The 19,001-nt window shown below is 42.9% G+C and overlaps 1 protein-coding gene across 3 annotated transcripts in view; it reads left to right on the top strand.

Moving 5' to 3' along the window:
* Tjp2 (tight junction protein 2) overlaps positions 1 to 19,001 on the top strand; it is a 126,650-nt gene that overhangs the window by 84,732 nt on the left and 22,917 nt on the right. For all 3 annotated transcript variants that reach the window (XM_048332863.1, XM_048332855.1, XM_048332847.1), the window contains 10 exons: positions 1,474 to 1,527; positions 2,723 to 2,847; positions 4,795 to 4,897; positions 6,444 to 7,044; positions 10,473 to 10,576; positions 11,346 to 11,499; positions 14,895 to 15,003; positions 15,105 to 15,238; positions 16,742 to 16,808; positions 17,628 to 17,778. In XM_048332863.1, coding sequence (XP_048188820.1) covers positions 1,483 to 1,527; positions 2,723 to 2,847; positions 4,795 to 4,897; positions 6,444 to 7,044; positions 10,473 to 10,576; positions 11,346 to 11,499; positions 14,895 to 15,003; positions 15,105 to 15,238; positions 16,742 to 16,808; positions 17,628 to 17,778 — 1,593 coding nt within the window. In that variant the 5' untranslated portion in view covers positions 1,474 to 1,482. The remainder of the gene's footprint in view (positions 1 to 1,473; positions 1,528 to 2,722; positions 2,848 to 4,794; positions 4,898 to 6,443; positions 7,045 to 10,472; positions 10,577 to 11,345; positions 11,500 to 14,894; positions 15,004 to 15,104; positions 15,239 to 16,741; positions 16,809 to 17,627; positions 17,779 to 19,001) is intronic.

The raw sequence follows: 19,001 nt of genomic DNA, 5'->3' as shown, positions 1-19,001 counted from the left end.
TTATGTTTCCTGTAACTCACTAAAGGTGACTTGCATTGTGTTCCCATTCTGATTGTGAGCTCATATTCCTCAGATACATATCTGGCGGGGACGGGGGGGGGGGGGGGTTCTCTGTTCTTGCAGAGGGTGTCTGCATTCAGTGATACGCTTAAGGCAAAACCACTTGGGCAGATTTGGGGGGAAGGTGTGTGGCCCCATCCATAGTGATTTCACTTCCAGATCTGCACCCAACTCTATTGATAAGAAGTTTCCCGGGAGATATTTTTAGGTATTTCCACAGTAGTCCGGGGCAGGCAGGCTAGCATGCCTGTTCTCTGAGTACACGGAAGTGAGGTTTCTCATGTGTCTGGCTCTCATCTCCTGCCCTGGTACTGCCTTAACTTCCTTTGTGTCCTCCTAGCCTCCTGGTGGAGTGCCTGTTCCATGCTAGCTTTATCCGTGGCTTTCAGCTTTCCTGACATGTCTAGCATTTTAAAGGCAGCCTACACTTAACAGAATATTGTTCTTTAAATGGCACTACTGCTTTTTACTAGGCATTTTATTTTATTTTTTGTTTTTTCAAATTTGTATTCTGTTTTGTAAGGTGCTTTACTGGGCATTTATTTTAGAATATCGGTCAGAAAAAAGGCTTGGTCATCTGTGCAATGCTTTCTTTGGCTACTGTTGCTGGTAGAGGAAAAGCCAGAAAAAAAATCACCCCAGTGGGTATGTCCCGCCTCTTACTAGGGCAAAGATAGCTGTAGTGTTTAAATATAGAGTACATTTGTCAGGAAATCACTTTTGACAGGAGAAGGGGAGGTGGAAGAGCCTTTAAAATGTAAAAAATAAACCTGCTCTACCTAGGTGTTTGGTTCATTTGGAGCTTGAACTCAGGACCTCTTGCTCTTGCCTGGCTGGAAGTCTCCCATTTGAGTCATGCCTCTGGCTCCAGATTTCTGTTGGTTAATTGGAGCTAAGAGTCTCTCAGATTTGTCTCCCTGGGTAGGCTAATCTGGATCCTCAGATCTCAGTCTACTGAGTAGCTGAGATTATATGTATGAGCCACCAGTACTTAGTTGAAACTACATGTTTTTAAAGCAGTTATGATGACAGTGTTTTATTAGAGATAATAAAAGGCCTCAGCATCTCATTCACTTTAAGGATACCTCTCTCTCTTTTTCACCAACTTCTAGTATTAAGATCACTATTTCCTGGAAGGAGATTTGCATGAAAATAGATATTACATTATGAATAATTATCCTGTTTTTGGTATATAGGAAATATGAGCTGGACTGCATATTGAACCATTTTTGAATGACAGTTTTATTTGTAGCCCGAAAGTATATGTGATTTTGATTGAGCTATTTTTTTTTCATTTCTTTATTGTCAAAGTGAGGGGTTACAGTTTCATACATAAGGCATTGCGTTCATTTCTTATCCAACTGGTTACCTCCTCCCTCATTTTCCCCCCTATTTTTGTTTCTTTTTGATCAGGCCCCAGGCATGGAAGAGCTGATATGGGAGCAGCATACTGTGACCCTGCAAAAGGTGAGTTGTGCACATTTCCTGTAGCAGTGTCTGAAGTCAGGTGCTTGATGCTGCTGCTTCCAGATCCATTGTTGTCTGGATGATTCATAGACAGTGACTCAGGTTGGTTTAAGTGTGCAGTTGTTTGTAATCAGTTGGCAGCGTGGGTTGGCTTTTCCTTGGTGGTAGGTTAAAAATTTTCTTCTCATGGGGCTGGGGATATAGCCTAGTGGCAAGAGTGCCTGCCTCGGATACACGAGGCCCTAGGTTCGATTCCCCAGCACCACATATACAGAAAACAGCCAGAAGCGGCACTGTGGCTCAAGTGGCGGAGTGCTAGCCTTGAGCAGGAAGAAGCCAGGGACAGTGCTCAGGCCCTGAGTCCAAGGCCCAGGACTAGCCAAAAAAAAAAAATTTTTTTTCTTCTCTAAGTTTTGACATCACCAACCTGATTTAAGATAAAGAGTCTACATCTATCCATGTCTGGATGAAACTGGGCTTAGTTTTATAAACCCTGAAATAAGTGAAGATTATATATTATCTAGGCTCATTGGTATACATTACCATTAGTGGACTGGTTTGATGCTTTGCTTTCTTGTGAGAACTCAACACTTAGTTTTATGCTCAGATTTTTGTCTTGTTTGTTTGTTTGGCTTAATTCTTTTTGTTCCTGGCTGGCCTGGAACTCACTGTCCTCCCTCCTCTGCCTCCCTAGTACAGGAGACAGATTATCTTTAAAGCCCATAGACTTTTCTCTTCATCCCAAATTCAAATGAAATTGCTAGCTCATCTAAGTTCAAGATGTACTTTAAAAATACAGTTTTAGCCCAGATTCCATCTTAATTGAAGTTGTTCCAGCTCAGGACAGCATGACACAAACAGGTACAGTTCCTTTCTACCAACACGCCCCTATTTAGACAGAAGACCTTGTTCCTTCTCTGCCAGTTTCTCACAGCTCCAGTCCACCCATCAATGTTCTTCAGCTTTGCAAGGCTGTTTCTTTTAGATAAGGTGTTGTTTTTTTTCCCCCATTACAAACCCGTCAGCTGACCACAATGATGCTTTATCTGGTTTTCATTTGTTTCTGTATGCCCCATCTGCTCCTGCGCTGTCTCTGGTTATTGATTTGACCTTTATCTTTCAGTGCTTGTAATAAGTCCTGAAAGCCACTTACAGAAGGATTTTCCATTTTCTCCTACTTCTCCCCCACCAACAGGATTCCAAAAGAGGATTTGGAATTGCTGTGTCTGGAGGCAGAGACAACCCCCACTTTGAGAATGGAGAAACATCCATCGTCATTTCTGATGTGCTCCCTGGGGGACCTGCCGATGGCTTGCTTCAGTGAGTTGTTGCTCCCCCCGGCACTGCTGGGACCATTGACATTAGCCACGGGCTCTGGTTGTGTACACTTGAAAGAAGAAAAAAATCCACTACAAAACACTCACCTCAAATCCCTTTCTCTATAACATTGGAAAAGTTTCACGTGGGGTGTGAAGCCACAACTAACACGTTATCAGTCCCTTAAACTGTGGAGTTTGTATTAGACTTTCTATCACTATGACAAAATACCTGAGAAAATAGTTTAAGAAGAGGAACTAACTTATTTTGGCTCATGGTGCCAGTCCTTCATGGTGGGGAGGGAGTGGTAAGCACAGTAGCTCACATCACAGCTTGTGCTCTAAGCCTTTGTCTTTCCCTCCTTTTAGTCCATATTCCATTCAGTCAGGGCCCTCAGCTTATGGGAATGTGCCACCCACATTCAGGAAAGTCTTTTCCACTTAGTTAATTGTCTCTAGAAAATCCTCAGTCATATACAGGAGTGTGCTTTACTAATCTGTTTCTCAGTCCAATTAAAATTAACCATCACTTAACATATATAGGGTTTATGCATATATATGTATATATATACATACATATATATGCTGTCTAAGGGATGGTATACCTGGGGAGAGGGAGTTCAATGGTGTAACTCCTGAACAATTCATGAATTGTTTAACATAATAAATGCCAGGAAGTAGAAACAGGTTGGGGGTTGGGCATTGAGGAAGAGTAGTGAAAGGAGGAGGGAAGGGTGAGCAAATGCAGTCATTATATTCAGTGTATGTTGTGTAAAAGTTGAACTAGGTAACTTGAGAAAAGAGATGGGAAGGAATAAAATGGGGGAGAACAAATGGAAGGGATGACATTGGTCAAGAAATACTGTACTCATAACCTGACTTATGGAATTGCAATCTCTTTTTACAATTACTTAATAATAAAAGAAATTATTAAAACATTTAACCATCACTAAATTTAACATACTCTCCTCATTTCTACCAGACATTCATCTTGTTTCAATTTATATTTTTGACGAATTTAATGAAAAATGTCAAGGGATATAGCTGAGTAGTAAAGCTTGTCCTTAGCATGTATGAGGCCCTGAGTCTGAACCCCAGCACACACACACTGCCACAGACATAAGAATTTAATGAGGAGACTTGCTTAGTTATCCTGTTTGTAAGCAGGATGTAAGTAGTAGGAAAATTTGCTACAGGAAACCAACTTTTCCCAGTTAGTTTTCAGCATAACTTCCTGGGAAAAGATCTAAAGTTAACCGCTTAGCTGCATTGACTGGATAGCTGAAATGTTGAGGTTCTTTTAATATTTCAAGCCTCTCTGACTCTATCAAAAACAGCAGTCTTTTACATGGAGCCATATAAAGCTTGGATCATTTGGGGGATGAGCTGAAGCAATAGAATTCTAAGGTCTTAAAATTTCTTTGGGAATCTGAGAAACAAAGAATGGAGGTGTGGCTCAAGGAGTAGAGCAAGTGAAAAAGCCCTGGATTTAAACCCTAAACAACAACAGCAGCAACTAAACTTCATAATCTGAGGAAAGCTCTTGACCTTGCCTTCACATAAAGCACAAATAGAGAAGCATGTGTTTTAGGAGAATAAGGATTGGAAACACTCATGCACCTATCATGCACCTTGGCCAACAGGACTGATAGAGAAATTTCTTTTGGCATCTAGACCTCACAGTTATGGAGGTCTCCTGGGATGACCCTGAGGTCTGGGGAGGGCAGCCTCTTCCCCTCCCCCCCCCGGGGGCTCCCAGTAAACACTAAAAAGTGAGCTTGTGCCTTTCACTTTCTCTCCTTGGGAGAGCTAACAAGCCTTGAGATCCATCAGACACTGGGTCTTTCATGAGTGATTTAGGCAAATTTCCATTTTCAGCCTCTAGTCTATCAAAACCTCATGATCAATAGGTTGGGAGTTTTCCACAACCCATTTTTATTTCTTATTTCAGAGAAAATGATAGGGTAGTCATGGTTAATGGCACCCCCATGGAGGATGTACCCCATTCGTTTGCAGTTCAGCAGCTGAGGAAAAGCGGGAAGATCGCTGCCATTGTAAGTCCTGGGGTTGCTTTTGGCTTACTTTGAACATTTTGTTTTTATGCCCAGTAGAAAATGACTAGTTGCTTCTGAAGAATTACGTAATCTAGGGCCTGCTAACATCTTGAATCCCTAGTTATGGATGGTGTGAAGATGTGTGTAAATTATCCTACAGTCTTTTCCTTGTCCTGGGTCCAGGTCCAGTGGTCCTGGGTTTTGTTTTTTGTTTTCTTCGTGGTGCTGAGGATTGAACCCAGGACTCCTTGGGCACACTAGGAAAATGTTCAATCTCTTGAACCATACCTTCTAGTCCACAGTGATTTTCTTACCCGAGGAACAAGACAATTCAGTCTCATTGGCTGCAGTGTTCATGTGCTAAGAAAGAATAAGGACAGTCTTTACATACTCTAATGCTGTGATCATACCTGATAATTACATTATCTAAAACCCAGTCTCATATTTCAAGATTTTTTTGTCAGTTGTGGAGCTTAGACTCAGGGCACTGTCTGTTAGCTTTTGTGCTCTACCACTTAGAGCCACAGCTCCACTTTTGGTTTTTAAGTGGTTAATTGGTGATAAGAGTCTCACAGACTTTCTTGCCCAGTTGACTTTGAACCACAATCCTCAGATCTCAGCCTCCTGAGTAGCTAGGATTACAGGAGTGAGTCACTGGCACTCAGCTCAAGATGCTATGATAGGCCTTTTTTACCTTCTGCTACCAGGATCAAAGTTCATTCATTGGGTTTGATTACCTCTTTAGATCTTCTTAATCTAGAAAGGTACCTCTCCACTCTGCTTCCACCTCCCAAATGCATTAATTTTAGAAGATTCTAGGAAGTTGTTTACACAGTATCTCGCTTTGTGGGTTTTCCTTTGATTTTATAAGTAGGTGTGTTGAGACCTCTGATTTTTACAGTTGGACAGAAGCAGGTTTTTTATGCTTAGTTCCTGGCACAGTCTTAAGTGATTCTAACCCTGTGAGGTTTTTATTGCCCCTAGTTCTGAAGAAGTAGCCCCAGGCTTGGTGAGTTGAGAAGAACACAGTGGTTTAAGAGGGGTGGGATTTTTTTGTTTGTTTGTTTGGCCAGTACTGGAACTTGAATTCCAGGTCTTGAGGTCTTTCTTGGCCTTTTCACCCAGTGCTGGTGCTCTACCACTTGAGGGACTGCTGCCACCTCAGCTTTCTTTGGTGGTTAATTGAACTTAAGAATCTCATAGACTTTTTTGCCCCAGCCGTCTTTGAACTGCGATCCTCAGATTACAAGAGCCCATCCTACTTTGTTCTTTTTCCTCTTCTGATTTTACAAAGCCTGCCCAGCAAGGCAGGCATGGTACATGGTCAGCTTGTGGATATTTTTGAGATCAGGTTTTACTCTGAAGTTTAGGTAGGCCTGAACTATGTATCTTCCTGCTTCTGCCTCTGAGAGTGTTCAGATGACAAGTGTGTGCCAACACACTTAGCTAGTGGCATAGCTTTATTGAAACTATAGCTAGGACCTTTGGTCATCCTTTCAATGTTTGCGATTATCCAGAGTCTGCATTGTGTTTGTGTGGCTCACAGGTGGTCAAGCGACCCCGGAAGGCCCCACTGCATGGCAGCCCACCCCTCAGTCATGATGACCGGGCTTTTGAAGTCATGGATGAATTTGATGGCCGAAGTTTCCGCAGTGGGTACAGTGAGAGGAGCCACCACAGCAGCCATGAGGGGCTCAGCCGCAGCTGGGAGGACGGCCCCGACCGGGGTCGTGCCCAGCACCGCACGCGGAGCCGGAGCCGGGGCCAGGACCGTAGCCCGGAGCGCAGCCGGGGCCGCAGCCTGGAGCGAGGCCTGGATGACTATGGGCGCAGCAGGGGCCGCAGCCTGGAGCGCGGCCTGGATGAAGACTTTGGGTCATCCCGGAAGCGGGACCCCAGCCGCGGCCGGAGCATTGACCGGGACTACGAGCACACCTACCACCGGGCCTACGATCCGGACTTCGAGCCCTCCTACAGCCCAGTTGCTGGCGATCGCCGCCGGGCCCAGCCTGAGGCACGCTACGACCGCGCCCGCAGCCGCAGCCGCGAGCACCTGCGCTCACGCAGCCCCAGCCCCGAGCCCAGGGGCCGCCTGGACCCCGACAAGCCCATCGGGGTCCTTCTGACCAAAAGCAAAGCAAATGAAGGTAGGCATGCATGATGCAGGCAAATGAGCATCACTCCAACTGTAACAGCTAGCTCTGACCTGGCATCTAACCTGAACACCTGGCTCCTATTGGCCTCACAGTCACATCAGGAGAGACTGCTTTTTTTTTTTTTAATTCTATGAGACTGAGGCACAGAAGTTGTACTCTGACCTAGCTTCTAAGATATGCTGGGCTAGCTCTGACCTGGCATCTTAAGATGCATGGGGCATTGACTGGAACCCCTGGTGTTTTGATCCCCATAGCTACATTAAAAGGGAGCTCTTGTAGTCTCCTGCATCTTTATTCTATGAGAGTGAAGCGAAGAAGGTGTGCAAAAGTTGTGTCTCTAGGTGAGGGGTTCTCAAAGTAGTTTATTAATTGGACACTTGAGAAGTGTACATTCTCAGGCTGCCCCCACCCCCATCGAATCAGAACACAGACCTCAGGCCCCAGCCTCTCCCCCACTGAATCAGACCACACTGGGTGGGTCCCTAGAATGTGCGCGTGTTAAATAACATGCCCTCTCTGTGAGCTTGATGCCTCTTAAATTGGAGAAGCTTGCTTCAAACCATAATACTTAGACCTCAGCCTCCTGGGTAGCTAGGATTATAGTTAGAAGCCTCCAGCGCACCTGGATACTTTTTTCCTTTAAGAGATACACACATAAGTACTAGTAAGTCTATTTGCAAACATTATAGTGAGAGTTTACTTTTTTTTTTTTGCCAGTCCTGGGGACTGCACTCAGGGCCTGAGCACAACTGTCCCTGGCTTCTTTTTGCTCAAGGCTGTCACTCGACCACTTGAGCCACAAGCGCCACTTCTGGCCATTTTTTATGTATGTGGTGCTGAGGAATCGAACCCAGGGCTTCATGTATATGAGGCAAGCACTCTTGCCACTAGGCCATATTCCCAGCCCCGAGAGTTTACTTTTTTTTTTTTTTGGCCAGTCCTGGGCCTTGGACTCAGGGCCTGAGCACTGTCCCTGGCTTCTTCCCGCTCAAGGCTAGCACTCTGCCACTTGAGCCACAGCGCCGCTTCTGGCCGTTTTCTGTATATGTGGTGCTGGGGAATCGAACCTAGGGCCTCGTGTATCCGAGGCAGGCACTCTTGCCACTAGGCTATATCCCCAGCCCGAGAGTTTACTTTTTAAATAAGCTTATATCAGTTATACAAGGAGCATTTCATTGTTACATTTCTACATGTTTACAACTGTATTCCATTCAGTCTCACTTGCTCTATCCCACGAATGCAGTTTGTAAGAGGAAAAAAAGCCATATAGCCATATAGGTTAGTTAGATTTGTTCCAGCCCACTGTCCCAGGCATGAGCCTGCCTGGCAGAAGGGCATCAGCATTCATGGAAGGAGAATTCCCTATCCTCTTCAATTTTTAAAAAATTTTCTGCTTCCCAAGATGTGTGTATATAGAGGAGGGGTATGTGCATACATAATTTTTGTCAGTAGAGTAAGATGACGTCTAACAAGTCTATTCCAAGTCATTAAATTGACTCCATAACTTTCCTAAGTTACCTCGTTTACAATACCTTCCCTCCCTCCCTCCCCCTTTCTTCCTTCTTCCCTTCTCTTTTTCTTTCTCCTTCCTTCCTTCCTTCCTCCCTTCCTTCCTTCCTTCCTTCCTCCCTTCCTTCCTTCCTTCCTTCCTTCCTTCCTTCCTTCCTTCCTTCCTTCCTTCCTTCCTCCCTTCCTTCCTTCCTTCCTTCCTTCCTTCCTTGCTTGTATGTACTGGTTCTAGAACTTGAACACAGTTTCAGGTATGCTTTCTTAGCTTTTTCTGCTCAAGGCTGGAGCTCTACCTTTTGAGCCACATCTTCACTTCTGGCTTTTGCTGATTACTTAGAGATAGAGTCTCATGGACTTTTCTGCCCTGATTGGCTTCAAACTATGACTCTCAGATCTGAGCTTCTTGAGTGGCTAGGATTACAGGTTTGAGCCACTGGCACCTAGAAAATTACAAGATTCTCTTTATTATTGTTATTACTAATTTACTTTGTTGTTCATATAGAGGTGTTATATAGGGGATTACAATTACATGAGTCAGGTAATGAGTACATTTCCTTTTGTACAGTGTCTCTGTTCCCTCATTCTTTCCCAGTCCCTCCCTCCCATCTGTACCCATGAGTTGTATATTTCACTTCTATCAGTGTCCAATGCGTTCCACTGCTGCACTTTTTCACCCTTTGCGTGTGCTTGTTTTCAAACCTGCTAGTATGGCCTTCCTAAAGTCACCATCACTTATGCCTAAAATGTATTTTCATAGGTTTAGTAAGCAAGATGAGAATAGTCTGAAGAGCACTGAAGATATTGGAAAACACATATTCCCCAGTAAATTCAGTATTCTTTTGTGAGAACAAAGTGCATAAACCACCACCCACTGCCAGGGTTTTTGTTCAGTGCTTCACTGATTGCTTTACCTGACTTACAATGGCTTTTGGGGCCTGATCCATGGTATAAGTCATTACAGGTGAGGGTCCACTGTAAGCAGGCCTTCCTGAGGGCAGCCTCCTTCTCAGCAGAGACTTTTAGGATGTGATGAGTTGACTCCATCTGCTCCTCCAACATTTTATTTGAAAAATGTTAATCTTACAGCACACCCATGTAGCCTTTAGACGGCGTCTTATCTGTTGGAAACAATTTGCTGCATTTGCTTTTGTTTCTCCTCCTCCTTCTCAGGTTTTCTTATCTGTCTACCGCCACTCTTTGTATTTTCTCACACAATGGTGCTTTTTAGAGCTCTTGAAAGTGAGTTGCAGGCACTGTTACCCCTTACCAGGAATAAAATCTCAGGGACAAGAATACCACTCTCCATCACTATTATAATCACAATTAAAGAGATAAATACGAATCGCCTTTTAATAGAGCATGGTTCAACTTGCAATTGCTTTAAAATAATGGAACTCATCTCTCATGTTCATCTGATAATGGTTTGTGCATTGTGTGTGTGTGCATGCACACGCATGTGCCGGTCCTGGTGCTTGAATGCTGAGCCTGAGCACTGTCCATGAGATTCTTATGCTTAAAGCGAGAGCTCTAGCACTTGGGCCACAGCACTACTTCTGGCTTATTTGAGTAATTTATTGGAGATAAGAATTTTGTGGACTTTCCTGCCTGGGCTGTCTTTAAACCATGATCTTCCGATCTCAGATTTTTGCCTTCTGAGTAGCTAGGATTACAGGTGTGAGCCACTGGTGCCTACCTGCATTACTTCTTTGTTTTAATGCCTATTTTAATCCTGTGTCTCCCTCTTTTATTTTATTTTTTTATGATGTTGACAGTTTTAAAGCATCTAGGCCAGTGGTTTACAGAATGTCCCATATGCAAAATTAAATTTGCAGATCAGGTTTTAGTCTGAAAAGCCAGACTAAGTTTTCTGAACAAGTTGATGCCATGCATGTGTATTTTATGTCTCTTAGAGTATGGCCTCCGCCTGGGGAGTCAGATCTTCATCAAGGAAATGACCAGAACGGGTCTGGCAACCAAAGATGGCAACCTTCATGAAGGAGACATTATACTCAAGGTGAGCAGATGAGGACAGAGCAAGTGTGTGCCTGCATGTGCGCCACATGCGTTTCCACATTCAAGAGCCTTTATAGGAAAATGTAGCTGCAGTAGCTCAGCAGCAAGGCAAAGGCCAAGAAGAGCAGCTTGATGAGGTTTTGTTTTGTCTTTTTTTTTTTTTAATCAGAAAGGCTAGGCTTGTGGTTAATGATGTTCATCCTCATATACAGTGTGTATGCCTAGTATGTATGAGGCACTGGCTAGTCCCCAGAACCCCCAAAAGAAAAACTAAGAAGATGAAACCAGACCTAGACATCCTACTAATTTAATAAAACACAAACACACACACAAACACCCAACAACCAATAACTCTTAAGGAATACTTTTGTCTTCATTGTTTATTTAAAGTTTAGGCTTCTATTTCCTAAGCTAAAGAAAGATGAGACAGCTGTTAGAATATGAATGGTGAATATTTAATGGCTTCTGTAAACCTCTCTGGTCAGAAAACATGTTCCAGTAGTAAACCAAGCTTGAGCTTGGAAGTTAAATAAATTAGCAGAGTAACTTAAGTATATTGCCACTCTTTCTCACCTGTGTTTGAGATCCAGACATATGGGATGAGATTTAATTTAAAGGGTAATTTATTTGTATTCAATCAGTGACCCTGAAGTTCATGTTAAGAGTATCTAAGCAGAGTCTTCGAAGCTTTACATAGGGGAAATAGGCATTTTCTACTGAGCTGTGAATGGTTGTACCACATGGAATGTTATGGTTGTTCATAAATACAGATCAATGGAACTGTTACTGAGAACATATCTTTAACGGATGCTCGGAAACTGATAGAAAAATCCAGAGGGAAACTTCAGTTGGTGGTGTTGAGAGACAGCAAGCAGACCCTCATCAACATTCCCTCACTAAATGACAGTGACTCTGAAATAGAAGGTGAGGAGGTGTGAGGGGAGAGGGGGAAGGGGGAGGGGAGGAGGCTGGATGATTAGCTAGAAGTCAGGAGATTGGCCCTCTTTCCATCTTGGCTCTCTTAAGTAAGCCACTCAGACTCAGTTGCTGATTAAGTTTTCTGTGGAACCCTTCCTTCCTTTTAAACTTTTTTTTTTTGGCCAGTCCTGGGCCTTGGACTCAGGGCCTGAGCACTGTCCCTGGCTTCTTCCCGCTCAAGGATAGCACTCTGCCACTTGAGCCACAGCGCCGCTTCTGGCCGTTTTCTGTATATGTGGTGCTGGGGAATCGAACCTAGGGCCTCGTGTATCCGAGGCAGGCACTCTTGCCACTAGGCTATATCCCCAGCCCCCTTTTAAACTTTAATTCCAGAAGAGAAGTGGTGTGGTTATTTGCTTATTAAAGTGTCTATTGAAATTAGGTTTTCAGTATGAAATTCTCAAAGCACTTGGGAACTCCCAAAGGACTTACCTTAATTAGGTCACTGAAAGCAAAACTTGTTAGTAAATAATATGTGCATGAGCCATTTTACAAACTTAACTATGCTGTTTTCACATTTCCTAATTGCTTGTTCTTGAATAAATTTATATAAGTCTTTTAAAAACTGGGTGTCAATATTTTCAGCAAAAAGAAGGCAATGATGTGACTACTGTATATGTTTTTAGTACACTGGGTATTGTATATATGCCTACCTGATCTAGGGAAGGGTAAGAAAAACAAGGGTGTGAGATATCACAAGAAATGTACTCACTGCCCTATTATGTAACACAACACCTTGTCAACAAAATTTAATAAATAAATAAATAAATAAAAAGAAGGCAATGTCAGAGATAGCAAAAATCATTTGAAATGACTAAAAATTGTTATATTCAAAGTTGCTAATAACAAGTACTCCCATATCCTTTGTAACCGTCTACACTTGCTTTTGTGCAGGAAAGTTAAGAAAATATTAAGCTCTTAATCTTTTTTTTTTTCTTGCCAGTCCTGTGGATTGAACTCAGAGCCTGGGCTCTGTCCCTGTGCTTCTTTTGCTCAAGACTATCATTCTACCACTTGAGCCACAGCTTCACTTCTGGCTTTTTTGGTAATTTATTGGAGATAAGAGTCTCATGGACTTTCTTGTCTGGGCTGGCTTTGAACCATGATCTGAGCCACCAAGTGCCAGGCCGCTCTTAAGCTTTCAAACAGGTTTTTGTTGATGTTTGTGTGTGTGCTGAGGAAGTCAGTGCCTAGCACCCTCCCTTAGCTTTCTCAGCTCAAGGCTGGTACTCACCTACTCATGCCATACCTTTACTTCTGATGTTTTGCTGGTTAATTGGACAAGAGTCCTTTGGATTTGTCTGCTGGAATAGCTTCAAACTGGTATCCACAGATCTTAGCCTCCTGAGTAGCTAGGATTATAGCTATGACCCACTAGTACCTAATTATTGTTGACTTTTTAAAAGAATTTACACAATCTTGAAAGTTAATTTGGTCAGTGGGTCCTGAATGTATGTAGTTGAGAAACACAAAGTCAGTTCCTGTTTGCGAGGAGTGTACACTTCATTACTTATTACTCAGTATGTCCCCTTCAGGCCTCTGTCTTCTCTGAGGTTTTATTAGAATTGTAGAATCTCATGCCCTGCTCCAGAACAGCTATGTTTTAAGTAGATCCCTAGATGAACACACATTGAAATTTGAGAAGCACTAATGTGATCTGTAAGAATGAGTGAATCCACATATGACCAGTATAGTTGAAATCCACAGCTTTTGAGTTCTGCACCCCTGGAGGATTCAGCCAACCACAGTTGAAAAATATTTGGGGGGAAGGGAGAATATCCAAAAGTTCCAAAGAATAAAACTTGAATGTGTCAGATGCTAAGCCCTGTGCTGCATTTACATGAATGAAGTGGTGTATATGCGCGCCCTTGCTGTAGCTTCCTGCCAGTTCACAGGTGGTCAGTCTTTCCAATTAATGCTTATTGTTTAAGACTTCTTGTCATTGTTTCCAAATAATATAGCATAACTACCTCTATAACAGTTGCATTTTATTATGTATTATAAGTGATGCAGAAATGATTCTCCAAGGGGCTGGGGATATGGCCTAGTGGCAAGAGTGCTTGCCTCGTGTACATGAGGCCCTGGGTTCAATTCCCCAGCACCACATATACAGAAAATGCCAGAAGTGGCGCTGTGGCTCAAGTGGCAGATTGCTAGCCTTGAGCAAAAAAGAAGCCAGGGACAGTGCTCAGGCCCTGAGTCCAAGCCCCAGGACTGGCCAAAAAAAAAAAAAAAAAGAAAAGAAAAGAAATGATTCTCCAAGTATGCAGGAGAACCTGTGGAAGAGGATAGACAAATTATGATGCCATTTTATAGAAAGAACTTAAACATCTTTGAGTTGGGGTTGGGGAATATAGTCTTTTTTTTTCAATTTTTTTTTTTTTATTAATTGAACATAAGTTTTTACAAGGTGTTGTGCAAAGAGGGTGCAGTTACATAGTAGGGCAGTGTGTACATTTCTTGTGATATCTTACAACCTGTTTTTCCATCCCTTGTCTAGGTCAGGTAGACACATATGCAATATACAATGTATCAAGCACATATACAGTGTTTACAGACTTGGTCTCTACTGTCTCTCGTCTCCCTTTGTTAACAGTCATATATCAGGGAGATCATGCCCCTTTGTTTTCTGTGTTCTAGGCTTGTCTCACTCAACATTATTTGTTTGAGTTCTGACCATTTCCCTGCGAATAACAATATTTCACCAGGGAATATAGTCTTTAGAACCATCTCTTGCAGAAACTAAGGGATAACTGTTACCTTTCAGTACCAGCTTCGAAGGAAAGGAAGTAGAGGTAAAAGAGACACTACAGCTAAGCACCTGTGGCTCATACCTGTCATCCTAGTTACTTGGGTAGCTTAGATGGAGAAGATCACGGTTCAAGGCCAGGACAGGCAAGAACAATTTGTGAGAAAACCCCCCACCCACCCCCCTTCTTGACTCATAGCTGGAAGTAGTTGCACAAGCCTGTCATCCTAGCTATGATGGACTGCCTGAAATCAGCAGATTGTGGCCCAATGCATGGGCTGCAGTGATCAGCACACACACACAAAAGGATCTAGAGGTCTATGGTAGCAAGGTGAGGCCCTGAGTCTAAACCCTAGTACCATCCAAAAGAAAAGAGAAACATAGAATTCTAAATTTGCCTTCTCTATTAATGTCTTTTTCTTAAAGTTATCATTCATTTTTTTCTTACTCAAGGGGAAGTAAAGATTCTTAGACTAACAGCACATTTTGCCTGTTTAATCTTCATTTCCTATGTTTCCTATCCAGAGATTAGCATACTACTTAGTAATGTCTTGAGGATTGTACTAAAAAACGTCTTTATTTTTGAAACTAGATATCTCAGAGATAGAGTCAAACCGGTCCTTTTCTCCAGAGGAAAAACGCCAGCAGTATTCCGATTATGATTATCATTCTTCCAGTGAGAAGCTGAAGGAAAAGCCGAGGTGAGATGATACGAGTTTTCTTGTACACATGTTGCTGTGAATGCAAACGTTTACATACTTGTAAGTGTAATGCCTGAGACATTGACATGCCTGTGCTTCAGTTCAAGGGAGGATACACCAAGCAGATTGTCCAAGATGGGTGCCACCCCAACCCCATTCAAGTCTACAGGGGATATCACAGCTGCCGTTGTTGCAGAGAATAACAAGGAACCCCGATACCAAGAGGAGCCCCCAAGTGAGACTTCTAAGACCATTCATTTGGGGGGCCTGGAGTATTAGGGGTTGAACCTGAGGCCTTGTGCACATTAAATACAAAACCACCCTGGACACTCATTTGCAAAGAGAGTTTAGAAATAATATATGTTGGATACTTATGTAGGATGGTTGGAAGGAGAGAGATAATTTTTTAAATGTATGTATATATGTATAAACTAATAGATAGTAGATATAATTCTTAAATGGAACATGGCCTCCTTTTTTCTTTCACTATTGAAAAAATAGAAATGCAGTTCTACATGCCATTAGAATTGGTCACAATTTGATATATTTGCTGAGGATTTTCTTTTAAAGAGGTGTTAGTTGTAGAGCTTGAATTCAGTGCCTATGCACTTTCCCTGACCTTTTTTTTTTTTTTTTTTGCCACTCTTGGTGCTTGAACTCAGGGCCTGAGCACTGTCCCTGGCTTCTTTTTGCTTAAGGCTAGCACTCTACCACTTGTGCCATAGCGCCACTTCTGGCTTTTTCTATAAATGTGGTGCTGAGGAATCAAACCCAGGGCTTCATGTATACAAGGCAAGCACTATACCACCAGACCATATTCCCAGCCCCTCCCTGAACTTTTTTTGTTCAAGGCTAGAGCTCTACCACTTTGAGCCACAGTTCCACTTCTGGTTTTCTAGTGGTTAATTGGAGATAAGACTCTCGTAGACTTTCCTGCCCAGGCTTTCTTGGATGCATGATTCCCAGATCTCAGCCTCCTGAGTAGCTATGATTACAGACATGAGCCACCTTCACCCAGCTGTGAGTTAGTTCTTTTGTCCTCCATTAATGATTCCCTACCCTATCATAACTCTGCTCCCATCACTCTGAAGTTGTCATTGTGGTTTTGAACAAATATTTACACATGAGCAGAATAGCATTTTCTAATTATATAAAATACTATCCTTTTGTACTTGTGTACTTTGTATTTTGGAGGATTTCTTTTTGTTTGGTACATTAACATGTATGTAGAATAAGATGCATAATTTTTGTGGCTTTTACCTGCCTTTTTGTTTTCTGGTTTTTGGTGGTACTGGAATCTGAACTCAGAGCCTGGTACTTCACTTGAGACATCCTAGCCAATACCTTTCTGCACTGGTTATTATCAGGATAGTTCCTTTTTTCAATCTCTCAGCTGGCCCATTCTCTTAGATGTGTTTTACTTTGTTCCTGGGATGGAAGATAGGTGCCACTGTGTTCTGCCATGGATTGAGATAGTCTCACATGCTTTTTATGCCCATGCTAGCCTTGAATCACTATGCTCCAATCTCTGCCTCCCAACTAGCTAGGATTACAGGTATAAGCCACAGCTCCTGGCTCAATTTTACTGTTTACAAAGAGGCTTCTACTAGTCCATGTTGGTAGGATAGGCAGTTTGATCTTGTTTTTCCTTTGCTTGGCAGTGCTAGGGATTGAGCCTAGGGCAAGCCACACTCTGAGGGACACCTTCATTCACATTAAATGGTTTTAAAATCCGCAGTTCCTCAACCCAGAGCAGCCCCAAGAACTTTCCTTCGTCCTAGTCCTGAAGATGAAGCAATATATGGGTAGGTACTTTGATCTTTTCCTCCCCCCCCCGCCCCCGCTTCGTGTCAGCCTATCTCCATAACTGAAATCCCAAAGAATGATACTTTTTTTTATGCTCACAGATGGTGATTTTCCCCATAATTAACCATCATTACCTAAACTACTGTTCATGTGAAATAAATCATTTGGAAAGAAAAGCAAAATGTGGAAGTGCATGAACTGTGTGGCATTAATGTTTTCTGTGCATCTCTGCCTAACTACTTGTGAATGTTCTCTGAATATTTGCATTGGCCAGATATGCAACTGTCCTTATTGGTCAAGTGTTCTTGCTTACAGTGTCTCTGTTGTGGCCACAGAGACAAGAGGATGCTAGTGTGGTGGGGAGAGAGGGGAGTGGCCACAGAGCTCTGCACTTGTCAGTGAGTCCTTGGTCACTGTGTCATGACAGCAGGTGGCTTAGGGCCACCTTCCATGAATCTGAGCTGTGTCTTTATTTGACAATGGCCTTGGAAGAATCAAAAGCTGAGAGTCTAGATATCTAGCTGACAGCTAGCTGTTAGCCCCCAAAACTCACCCTTAATTTGCTCTCTCATCCTAAATGAGCTGACATGAGTTGTTATCTATTTCTCCTTCTTTACCAGTAATACAAGACTGCTGACATCCATCTTTCTGTCCCCAGGAAGATAAGGGTAAAGAATGGATGAGAAAAACAAGAGTGCTTGCTAAACTATAAATCAATCTAGGGATAGAAGGAGTCAGATCTTTCATCTATGCATATGCATTCTCCATTTTATAAATGCCTCATTCACCTTTCCTTCCCGAAACCTAATGCACCATAGCCCTAACACGAAGATGGTGAGGTTCAAGAAGGGAGAAAGCGTGGGCCTGCGGCTGGCTGGTGGCAATGACGTGGGGATATTTGTGGCTGGCATTCAGGAGGGTACCTCAGCAGAACAGGAAGGCCTTCAAGAAGGGGACCAGATTCTGAAGGTAAGGGAAGTGTGGCCCCTTTCTGGAACTGTGTGGGTATTTTTGCATAAAAAATGTGAAGGTGGTCTAGCTTTTGTAAGGAGACTGACTGCGAATTGGTGGATGTCCAATTTAAGGGCTCCATGTTCCTCAGATGGGTCTGCCTTTGTCAATGTTACCCAAACTCATTCCTATGTCTGTAGGAACTTACAGAGTTTAAAACTCTTGGCAATACACACACACACACACACACACACACACACACACACACACACACACACAATGGTGTTAAGAACCGCTAAGAATGAAATTTCAAAAGATCTTGTAAAAAATTTTTGTCAGTTATGGGGCCTGAACTCAGGGCCTGGGCACTGTCCCTGAGCTTTTCACTCAAGGCTAGTGCTCTACCACTTCGAGCCACTGTTCAACTTCTGGTTTTCTGGTAGTTAATTAGAAATAAAAGTCTCATGGACTTTCCTGCCCAGAATGGCTTCAGACTCAGCCTCCTGAGTAGCTAGGATTACAGGCGTTAGCCACCAATGCCCAGTGTCGATCTTATTTATGTACCTGTGTTGCTCTCTGGAGCGCTAATGCATAAGGCAGTAGGCTGAAACTGAGCACGGGGGAATGTTTCTGCTCAGATCCTGTGATCCAGTGGCAGATCTTTGATTTAAAAGCTTACCCATATGAGGTAGTTTCAGATAGAGTCTCCTGAACTTTTTGTCCAGACTGGCCTGGAATCATGGTGCACTCAGTCTCCACCTCCTGATATAGCTAGGATTACAAGAAAAAGCCAGGAGTGCCTGGTTTTGAGATAGGTACAGAATTAGAATTTTTCAAGTGTCTTTTTTTTTCTTTGTAACACCTGGTCTTGCTGGCTCTGACATTCATCTTCCTGATGCCATTCTTAATATTTAATCCTTGTGGACTAAATATGGGGGCAAAAAGCAAGGATGGGGTCAGGAGCTGGTTATATATAAGCCTGCGTGTATCAGCCATGCATGTAAGACTAATGCCTTCAACTTCACAAGCACTTGTTACAAATTCTTTGGAGTATTTATGTGTGTGTGTGTGTGTGTGTGTGTGTGTGTGTGTCAAGTTTTTTTGTTTTTTGATGATCATAGAGCTTGAACTTGTGTCCTGGATGCTGTCCCTGAGCTCTTTTTGCTCAAGGCTAGTGCTCGACCACTTTGAGCTATAGCACCACTTCCAGTTTTCTAGTGGCTAATTGGAGATAAGAATCT

The sequence above is a fragment of the Perognathus longimembris genome, chromosome 1 (genome assembly GCF_023159225.1).
Source record: "Perognathus longimembris pacificus isolate PPM17 chromosome 1, ASM2315922v1, whole genome shotgun sequence".
NCBI classification, from domain to species: Eukaryota; Metazoa; Chordata; class Mammalia; order Rodentia; family Heteromyidae; genus Perognathus; species Perognathus longimembris.
This window is presented reverse-complemented; position numbering and strand designations above follow the sequence as displayed.